Here is an 11,540-nt window from a genome sequence, read left to right as displayed (position 1 = left end):
CCAGCAGACATCATTGGTCATTTATGTAAATCGGTTTTACCCTTGCGGTTCCCTATTTTTAGCCAAGAAAACGTTTCAAATCGACCTTAAGTCGGCTTATCACCAGCTGCCAGATAAAATAATACGCTATACAATTAAGTCGCTACTTCTGACTTTACTTCTTTAGTTCTTGCCGGCCTCTTAGTCACACCAAACTTTCTATTTCTGACGCTTCACAGTTTTGGATATGGATTCTAACGGCTTACATTAAGGCGATGGATGGACTCTTGTCTTATCTCCAAATAAAAACTAGATAACGGGATGGATATATAAAGCGCCCTATACCGCGCAATTTTCATTTAATTAATTCTTCTCTTGGTATTCTTATAATTTTTAGCTTGTTCCAATTTAAGTTCCTAGTTTAAGGATACACACAATAAATGTCGTAAGTTCCTAATGGTATGAATAAAAAAAAAAGCTGTAAATTATTATTAAGTATACTGCGAGAGGATGAAAATATAAAGTACATATTTTTTTGACTTAATTCTTTTGCCAAAACGCGTAAATCTTATTATTTTAAGGTGTCTATGATATATGTACGGAATGGGCCTTTCGATCGCAGTACCCGATGGAAGGTGAGCCCGGAAGCTGTCAGAGTTCACTTAAACATGTTTTATGGGGAACTATTTGACGCCTTTGGTGACCTATTTGTCGGGTATGATGGCAAGTGTCCCCCCGAAATTAATCGCACTTACCAACTTAAGTATTCTATATTTGGGAACACTAATGCATACCGTCAATCCGCAATCTAATTCTAGGTGCTGCAAGAAGTACGCCGTATGCTGGATTATCCTGGTGGTGACCGCATTGGGTGTGACCTTGGGTCTGGTTTTTGGACTCCGGAGCAAAGCGGAAGAACCACGTCGCATTGGCGCCGTGGCATCGAATGGCGTGGGATGTGCGGAGGTTGGAGGCTCCATTCTGGATATCGGAGGATCTGCTGCAGATGCGGCTATAGCCACCATGTTGTGCGAAGGCGTGATGCTGCCCCACAGCTTGGGCGTGGGCGGTGGGTTTGTTGCTACCATTTACTCAAGAGAGACAGAATTTAGTGAGGTTCTAATTGCCCGAGAAACCGCTCCAGCTGCGGCCACGCAGGACATGTTCGTCAAAACAGAAATCACCGGCGCATTGTCCTGTGCCGTTCCCGCCGAAATTTATGGATACTCCGAGCTGCACGATAAATATGGCCGCCTGCCCTGGAAAACGCTTTTCCAGCCCACCATTGATCTCTGCCGCCGTGGCATCCTGGTCTCCAGGTATCTCTCCGGAGTCCTTCAGCGCGAAGAAGAGCGTATCAGAAACGAACCCTCCATGGCCGAGATTTTTATTAATCCGAAAACGGATGAGGTCTACAAGCAGGGCGAGGTCATGTACCGTCACACTTTGGCCGAAACTCTGGAAATCATAGCGGATGAGGGCGCCAAAGCTATTTATGGCGGCGGCAGGGTAGGGAGAAAACTGGTGGAGGATATCCAGGCTATGGGTGGCATTGTTACCGAAGAGGATCTGCAAAGTTACAAGTGAGTATGGAGTGAATACCTTAATTAGCTGATATTGAATATCAATTTGAATACCAGTCAACTTAATTGATATATGACTTTGTAGTGTTCGCTGGGAAATGCCGCTCCACTCCCACTTCAGTGGTGGCTACAAGTTACTCACCTCGACACTGCCCACGAGCGGGGCCGTGTTAACCTTTATGCTGAATGTAATGGAACCGCTGTATACGAGCAATACGGACAAGTACTGGCAGCGTTTAATCGAGACTTTTAAGCACGCTTACGGGCATCGTACCAATTTGGGCGACATCCATTATGAACCAGATGTGCAGGAGATGTACGAAAACCTTATCGATCCGGCCTTTGCCGCAGAGATCCGTAAACTTATTTTAGACGACAGGACCTTCGAGGACATGTCGTACTACGGAGCCAATTTTGCTAATGAGGAGGATCATGGTACAGCACACATATCCGTTTTGGCACCAAATGGCGATGCCATTTCAGTGACCAGTACAATAAACAGCCATTTGGGAGCCAAAGTAAGATCTCGCCAAACAGGCTTTATACTCAACGACGAAATGGACGACTTTAGTACGCCCGGAAAGGTAAATGCCTATGGCATACCCGCCAGTCCCGCAAACTTTATCAAACCAGGCAAACGGCCGATGTCCTCAACTTGTCCCAGCATCGTTTTAGACACCCATGGGAATGTTAAATTGATTGTGGGTGGTGCCGGTGGGTCAAAAATTACCACCTCTGTTGCGCAGACTATTCTAAGGTACTTTGTACTCCACGAACCTATTGAGAAGGCGGTGAATTCAGGACGATTGCATCACCAACTGGCGCCAATGCACATTGACATGGAACCAAATGTTCCCAGGCATACTGTCGCCTATTTAAGTGCTATTGGACACGACATCAGATTTCTGGAAGATGATAAGGCATATTCCGCACAGACGGCCATTGGAATCTTGGGCACTGAACCACACCCCGTCTGCGATCGTAGAAGAGTGGGGAGCGCGGTGGTAGTCGAACCAGATAGATTAGAATAGATGTAAGGGATGTTCATTTCATCTTAAGTTTTAGGAAAGCCCGTTAGAATATTTTTGTGGTGTTAATCTGAATTAAATAAATGTCGGGGAAGATCTTTTCTAGATGCTTTCTTTTATAATACACCGTTTTTATACCCGTTACTCGTAAAGTAAAAGGGTATACTAGATTCGTTGAAAAGAATGTAACAGGCAGAAGGAACCGTTGCCGACTATATAAAGTATATGTCGAATTATCTTCGTCTCCCATTAGAGCGTAGCGCGTTTCTAACTATTCACAGGCGATCACTCAAGCATACTGTCCCGCTCGTCTTTTAACAGCCTATACGAACCCTCGAACCACACTCGGCGGCAACGTCGCGACGCATCGTCGTGCAACTAAACAGGCGACGCGTCGTTGTCGCCCCGCTCCAACGGTACTTGCAGAAAAACGACGGACAACCACAATGCAAAGACGCAAAACATAATATGATGAAATAATTCGAGTTCATGCGTAATCTTCTACTACTAATACTACTACTACTCCGACACGGCCATCCTGACTCTAACACGACCTCGTGTTCCATTCAATTGTGTTTTTATAAACAAAAGATTTAATATTTCCATTTCAATTCGTACAAACTTATCAAGTTAATTTCACAAAACAGTATCAAGCCTTCTTAACCAATATCTTGACATAATTCTTACTATAATGTAATTTTTAACAAAATCAAATATTCTTCTTCATTCAACATTACAAATTCAATGCCCCACACGCCATGATCAAAACAAACATCAGTTTGTTTTGCACTTGTGCTTGCATTATTTATCTGGCCTTGTTACTCTGTCATTTTCTTTGGCCAGCAGTAAATCTTTCATCACCTTTATTGGTGTGCTTCACTTTCTTCAGTGGCTTCAACATTTTCATTTTCGCTCTCTTCATCATCCTTTGTTTCCACGAAACTCCACCAACAACAACAACAGGCGCCATGCTCATTTGATACACACACAAATGATGCGCACTCAATAACGGAACGCTTTCCGTGAATTTCATTATTCGCTGCTCCTTCTTAACACAACGGATCAACCAAAGACACTAGAATAACAAGTTGCGTAACGCCATACGAATTTTTGGCACACGATTTTTTGGCCGTGGCTCTAGAGGTGGCTCCAGGCTCTCTCGAGTTTTTGTTCGAGAGCGAGAGAGCGGATGGCGCTACAGCGAACAGCTCTTTTCTGCGCATACAGTGATAGCAGACAACTGTATGTGGGCACACGTATGCTCATGCATCGTAAACAAGATATGCCCTTCACCTTAAAAGTTCTTAGACTTTAAATCTATATTATTTTTGATCAATTGACACCATGTGAAAAATTCTTGGTTTGCATTGCCTTAACGTTATTATTATTCAAATATAGCTTAGAAATAGTAATAGCCGAATCTATGTACATAATATACCAAAATAAATTTCACAAATGACTTTATATATTGGAATATTTGTCATTAGAGTATTCAGCTTGCGACGTGAGAAAAATTAATAAGCCAATGATTGTTGAGTGCTTGTGTCCGCACTTCGTGCCTCATGATATGACTTTTGCAACAAACTGTTTTCATATTTTTATTTATTTTATACATTTTTATTACTTTAGAAATCTAAAGGCACCATCTGATATTTTTTTTTAATATTTGTAAAATACATATTAAAGTTTTTGAAATATTTTTAAAAATAATAAAAAACAAATGTGTATAAAAAAATGTATTGTTGAGCATTAAATGCACAAATAAAAGTAGTGCTTTCTCATTATGGTTTTATTTAAATAATTAATGACCAGGCTTTCCGCAGTTGTGACACTCGAAGTAGGACTTAGCTCGTTTTCCTGGCGGCTCTGATGTACCATCGTTTGAAAGGTGGCTCGGTCGTTTTCAGACAAGATGTAGTCCACCGTTGAACACCAGGATTGCGCGGCTGATCTCGCCCGTTCAGGATTAAGCCTGGGCAATACCACAGCAAACAATTCTTTTGGCTCTCTTTGCGAGTGTTGCACTTGTTTAAAAAGTTCAGAAAAATTTCGATTTTGCGACTCCAAAATTGCCAGCAAACCATTTTCCCTGTTCAAAGTAGGTATAGGCGATCCCACTGATGTCGAATTATCTACGTCTCCCATTAGAACGTAGCTCGTTTCGAACTTTTCACAGGCGATCACAATTTTGGGCGATTTGTTTTCGGTATACCCATAGAAATTGACACGACTAATAATAATACGAAAAAATCCAACCAAATCAAAATAATCAAAACATTTTTCACAAGTGTAAGCGTGGGAGTTATGGGTTTGTGGGCGATAGATTAGGGTAGCAATATTTGAAAACAAACATGCGCTGTGGATATGAATCTGGAATCTGCCACCTTAATCTCAACAACTAGCTGGTATAGTTTGTAGAATCGAGGCGTTCATACAGACAGACGGACGAATAGATGGACTCGGCTAGCGATCCTGATCAAGAATATATGCTTATATGCTTATAGGGTCAGAAGCTCTTGTTTTTACCTGGTACATACTTTTTAACGAGTAACGGGTATAAAAAGGTTTGGTTGTCAAGGCCTCTACGTAAAATCACTTTCATAGGTAAAAAATTAATTTCATTCTACATGGTTTGAGTCTCCGAAACAATTGTAAGATGGTTTAAGTACGCGCAATACTAAAATTTCAGTAGCTTTAACACATTTTAAGTAGTATTTATACACGTTACTCGTAGAGTAAAAGGATATACTTGATTCTTTGAAAATTTTGTAACAACCAAAGAAAGCGTTTCTCAGAATATAAAGTATATGTATTATTGATCAGGATCAATAGCCGAGTCGATCTAAACATATCCGTTTGTCCGTATGAACGTCGATATCTCAGAAACTATACAAGTTAAAAGGTTGAGATTCAGCATACAGATTCTGGAGACAAAGACGCTGCGCAAGTTTGTTGAACCATGTTGCCACGCCCACAAGCCGCAAAGCACTACCGCGTCCACACTTTTGAAAAATGTGTTGATATTTTTTTCACATTTTTATTAGTTTTGTAAATTTCTATCGATTTTCAAAAAAACTTTTGGCACGCCCACTCTAACGCCTCTAACTGTTGAAATTACGTTATAATTTAAATAAGCTTTATATGTTTTGATCTGAACGCTCAATTATAGCTTAAGAAGTCATTGTGAAATTCCTATTACTCAGTTTCAATTAAACCGTCAACTACACCACTACGTTCTTGTGTTTATTTGCTCGGTCGGTCTAGAAGCACATAACGGTTGTCCTGATCGTACGGTAAACAACTAACAGTTGGTTATAGGCCTTCAGCAAGCTAAGTTTTCGGTTTGAATAATTCAAAGTAATTAAATGGACTAACACGCGTCCGGTTGAAACTCGAAATAAATAAAAACTAATTTGCGGAATTCGACAAAATGAGTGTGTCAATTCAAATAGAAAAATTAGGCGACGACAATTACGACGTATGGAGCATTTTAATGCGTAGTGTGCTTATAACAGCAGATCTATGGAAAGTCGTTTGTGGCCAATATGTAAAGCCAGAAGATGGCTCTGAAGATTCCGAAAGATGGAATATGCTCGATCAAAAGGCCCTGGCAAGTTTGTTTTTAAATTTAAAAGCAACGCAGTTAATGCATATAAAGGCATGCACAACAGCAGCATACGCATGGAAAAAATTGTGTGATGTACAATTGCCAGGTGGCCCGATCAGAAAAGTGCAGTTATATCAAAAACTATCAAGGCTGAGAATGCTTGAAGGGAATAACGTTGTTCAATATGTCAATAAATTTGCTGAAACAGTCAACAAATTAGCTGAGATGGACATAACAATTAATGATGAATTAAAAAGCATCATGTTGTTATCCAGTTTACCAAATTCGTGGGAAAATTTCGTTGTAGCGATCGAAAAACGCGACACGCTGCCGACGTTCGAAACGGTAAAAGTGAAGCTTCTGGAAGAAGGAGCGCGCAAGCAAGAGAGGGACGATCGCGAAGGTTCTGTCCAAGCCGTGTATGTACATACAAAATTACATGGAACTGCAAAGCAAAAACAACGCGAAGAAAATAACCTTGAAAAACATAGTTTCAAGGGCAAATGCTACATTTGCGAGAAATTCGGTCACCGAGCACGAGAATGCCCGAACAAAGAGAGGCATAAAAAACTAGGGGAAAGCAAGGAGAAATCAAACTGCTTGATGCATATAGTGCTATCACTCAAAGGAAAAACATATGGTGTGTTGATAGTGGTGCCACGTCGCATATGTGTTGTGACAAGGGATTGTTTACATCTTTCATTAATAAGGAAACATCGATTATGCTAGCAGCTGATAAGTTCGTGAAATCGAGCGGCATCGGGACTGTTATGCTTAAATCACAAAATGTAATCATTGAATTACGAGATGTAATTTACGTTCCATCATTGCATATGAATTTTTTATCAGTGAGCAAGTCCGCGGAGTACGAAAACATAACTACTTTTGATAAAAAGGCGGCGGTGATAAAAAAACAAACAAGGTGAAGTGATGATGAGAGCAATGCAAGAAGACAATTTGTATTTATTTACAAGTAGCTCTAAAAACGGTGCGGTTCATTTGTTGAATGATTCTTCTCGCATGGCAACATGGCACAATCGGTTTGGTCATTTAAATGTTCAATGTTTAAAAGAAATCAAGGAAAAAGAGCTAGTAATTGGCATGGACGTTAAAAATATGTCGGTGAATATTAATTGCGACACATGCAATATGGCAAAAATTTTAACTGCGCCTATGCCTCTGGAATATTCATGTCTAATTTTCCTAGCTTAAATAGTTCCTGAGATTGAGGTGTTCATACGGACAGACATGGCCAGATCGACTCGGCTCTTGATCCGGATCAGAAATATATATACTTTATAAGGTCGGAAACAGTTCCTTCTGCCTGTGACATACTTTTAACGAATATAGTATACCCTTTTCTCTATGAGTAACGGGTATATAAGCTAGTAAAGCTTATATGATCACATCAAGGAATAATGGTAACTAAATTGTCAGCATTGGGTTCCATCCACACGTGAAGCGTTCACAAATTTGACATGCACCCTTGATTTTAAAGTTTTAGTAACAGCGGGGCGCGACAATTTTGAGCGGCTTATGGGCGATTGAAATCATCTCATCAAGAAGCTGGGTTCGGAAAAATCGAATTTTTGAAATTTAAAAGCTGGAATCATTTGCCCATTTTTTTCCCCATTTTTTGCCTACCAATTACTTTTTTTTACCCACATCCAGTATTTAATTTTTTTAAATCGCAATAACATCGTTTGCCCACCCTTTAGAATGTTGAAAAAAATTATACTTTAAAAAATATAAGACATTCAAGTTTACCTCGGTCTACTAAGAGAATAAAGCGTTTGACGATCTAATAAAACGAAATATTACCCATGAAAAACGTTTGCCCAAGCATTATTATTAGTTTTTATCGTTTGCCCACCTTTAAAAATACCTTTGAAAATTTTTTTTTTTGTTGCCCACACTTAAAACCAATTCCTCTTAAAACTAAAAAATTTCGTTTGCCCACCCTTTTAAATTAGATTTTAACGTTTGCCCATCCTTCAAAATTAGATTTTAACGTTTGCCCATCCTTTAAAATTATTTTTTTTCGTTTGCAACTCTTCAAAATAAATAATTTCGTTTGCCCACCTCTGAAAACTAAATAATTTCGTTTGCCCATCCTTTAAAATTCGTTTGTTCACTCTTAAAAATAAATAATTTCGATTGCTCACCCTTTAAAATTAGATTTTAACGTTTGCCCATCCTTTATAATTAGATTTTAACGCTTTCCCACCCTTTGAAATTAGTTTTTTTAGTTTGCACACTCTTAAAAATAAATATTTTCAATTAAAAATGTTTGCCCACCCCTTAGAAGTGTTTTTTTCGATTTTCCACCTGTTAAAACTAAATTTGTACATATGTATGTAATAACTGTAAGTTGTGGCGCCAATTCACATAAATGTAAAATTAGAAAAATGGGCAAACATTAAAATCTAGTTTTGAAGGATGGGCAAACGTTAAAATCTAATTTTAAAGGTTGGGCAAACGAAATAATTTATTTTTAAGAGTGGGAAAACGAAAAAAAAAATAATTTTAAAGGATGGGCAAACGTTAAAATCTAATTTTGAAGGATGGGCAAACGTAAAAATCTAATTTGAAATTTTTTTAAAATTTTTAATTGGGCAAACAAAAAAAAATTTTTTTAAAACGTAAACGACAAAACTTGTTCGAAAATTCATATCTCAAAAACTGGACGTGGGCAAAAAAAAACTAATTGGTGGGCAAACATGGGCAAAAAATGGGCAAACGATTCCAGCTTTTAAATTTTAAAAATTCGATTTTTCCGAACCCAGCTTCTTTGAGCTATGGAAATCGAGTTGCCATGAAAATACATAGATAAAAAAACAGAGAATTTTGTTGAAATTCGAGTATTATTAAAATTAAATTTGATAATTATTAATTAACAACATACTAATGAACAAAAATATAATAAAGTCTGATTGAAAGAATCATTTTGTTTATAAAAATATATATTTTATGACAAAGTTGTTCAATTACCTTTAATGTTAAACAAAAAAAACCTACATTTGCAAAACTTGTCGATGTACTAATTAATTTATTATTTTATTGTTATTTGAGTGTATAAACATTTTGAATTTAATTTGTCTTAGAAATATCTTATAAACAAAGGTTTTGAACAAAAAAAATACATAAATTTTTTTTTGTAAATTTTAGTATTAAACGTCACTAATTTAATATTTAAAATTTTAGTTTAGTTTTTTGTTGGTTGTTTTTGTATGGTTACATTCAATCAAAGTTCAGGAAAGATTTCCAGAAGGATAATGTTTAAAAAAACCCAATTTAAAACTATATGACTTTTACTTACATTTAATTAATGAATAAACATTTTCATCAAAATATATATGCACAGCACGTACGCGTCGTTATTTTTACACCGAAAAGAACAGAGAACCGAACGCACACACTTCCAATCCAATTAATTCCTAAAAGAACCGCAAGCAAAGAACAGCAAACAAAAAGATCAACGAGATTACATAGGCACTCATCGCCAAAAAAGTTGTGTTTAACACGACGCGGAGCTGGCGCTTGTAATTTTTCCCGAAAAAACAGAGCTGAGCGCTTACACCTCCGCCCAAGTCAAGAACCGAAAAAAACTGAAAGCCGATCAACTAGACGAAGTTCTAGTTCACAAAAAAACGACAACGATCTCTGCCCAAAAGCAGGCAAAGGAAAACACACAAATACAAAAAAAAATACGTCATTTCTTTCATTTATACACCGGAAAAAACAAAACGATTATTTATATAGAAAAAAATATAAAAAATTTATAGATAAACAACATTTCTATAATAAAACTTTCGTAGTAACTAGATATTAAATTTTCTTTATATACATATATATATGTATAAATACATATATTAATATTTCTGATATAACATATTAATAATGGCTACAAAAATTTGCACTCTTCCTAGGAGAACATATTAAAAATGGCATAAAAATGTTGTAAATGCAGTTTTACAAATATTTTTAGTAGTGTAGAACTGATGAACATCCAGAAACAAATTACATTGGTGTTAGAGAACTAACGGTAAAGTCCAATATGTTCTTGTTGGCAATCTCAGCAAAGAACTAGAGAATGAAAACAAAACGCAAAACTGAGAACAGAGAACCGAACGCACACACTTCCAATCCAATTAATTCCTAAGAGAACCGCAAGCAAAGAACAGCAAAAAAAGATCAATGAGATTAAAAAAAAATAGATGTCTTTAACACGACGCGGAGTTCGCGCTTGTAATTTTTCCCGAGAAAACAGAGCTGAGCGTTCACGCTCCGCCCCAGTCAAGAACCGAAAAAAAACTGAAAGCCGATCAACTAGACGAAGTTCTAGTTCACAAAAAAACGACGATCTCTGCCCAAAAGCAGGCAAAGGAAAACACACAAATTCAAAAAAGCAAACGTAATTTCTTTCTTTTATACACCGGAAAAAACAAAACGATTATTTATATAGAAAAAAATATAACAAATTTATAGATAAACAACATTTCCATAATAAAAATTTTGTCGTAACTAGAAATTTAATTTTATTTATATACATATATATATGTATAAATACATATATTAATATTTCTGATATAACATATTAATAATGGCTACAAAAATTTGCACTCTTCCTAGGAGAACATATTAAAAATGGCATAAAAATGTTGTAAATGCAGTTTTACAAATATTTTTAGTAGTGTAGAACTGATGAACATCCAGAAACAAATTACATTGGTGTTAGAGAACTAACGGTAAAGTCCAATATGTTCTTGTTGGCAATCTCAGCAAAGAACTAGAGAATGAAAACAAAACGCAAAACTGAGAACAGAGAACCGAACGCACACACTTCCAATCCAATTAATTCCTAAGAGAACCGCAAGCAAAGAACAGCAAAAAAAGATCAATGAGATTAAAAAAAAATAGATGTCTTTAACACGACGCGGAGTTCGCGCTTGTAATTTTTCCCGAGAAAACAGAGCTGAGCGTTCACGCTCCGCCCCAGTCAAGAACCGAAAAAAAACTGAAAGCCGATCAACTAGACGAAGTTCTAGTTCACAAAAAAACGACGATCTCTGCCCAAAAGCAGGCAAAGGAAAACACACAAATTCAAAAAAGCAAACGTAATTTCTTTCTTTTATACACCGGAAAAAACAAAACGATTATTTATATAGAAAAAAATATAACAAATTTATAGATAAACAACATTTCCATAATAAAAATTTTGTCGTAACTAGAAATTTAATTTTATTTATATACATATATATATGTATAACTATATATATTAATATTTGTGAAATAACATATTAATACTGGCATCAAAATGTTGGAATCTTCATTGGAAAACAT

The 11,540-nt window shown here is 36.8% G+C and overlaps 1 protein-coding gene across 3 annotated transcripts; it reads left to right on the top strand.

The window, feature by feature from the left end:
* The first annotated feature begins 45 nt into the window (after window positions 1-45).
* On the top strand, window positions 46-2,695 carry LOC6726640 (scoloptoxin SSD14). 3 transcript variants are annotated; one of them, XM_016173223.3, is made up of 3 exons: window positions 46-424; window positions 798-1,562; window positions 1,648-2,695. In XM_016173223.3, the coding sequence occupies exons 1-3, from the start codon at window positions 420-422 to the stop codon at window positions 2,591-2,593; spliced, it is 1,716 nt and encodes a 571-aa protein (XP_016037471.1). In that variant the 5' UTR covers window positions 46-419; the 3' UTR covers window positions 2,594-2,695. The 3 variants fall into 3 exon arrangements, with proteins under 3 accessions (XP_016037471.1, XP_044779703.1, XP_016037472.1); XM_044923768.1 differs by lacking the exon at window positions 46-424 and adding an exon at window positions 471-742; XM_016173224.3 differs by lacking the exon at window positions 46-424 and adding an exon at window positions 472-694.
* The last annotated feature ends 8,845 nt before the right edge of the window (window positions 2,696-11,540 follow it).

The sequence above is a fragment of the Drosophila simulans genome, chromosome X, assembly GCF_016746395.2.
Source record: "Drosophila simulans strain w501 chromosome X, Prin_Dsim_3.1, whole genome shotgun sequence".
Classification (NCBI taxonomy): Eukaryota; Metazoa; Arthropoda; class Insecta; order Diptera; family Drosophilidae; genus Drosophila; species Drosophila simulans.
Note: the sequence above shows the minus strand (reverse complement) of the source record. Positions and strands in the feature narration are given on the sequence as shown.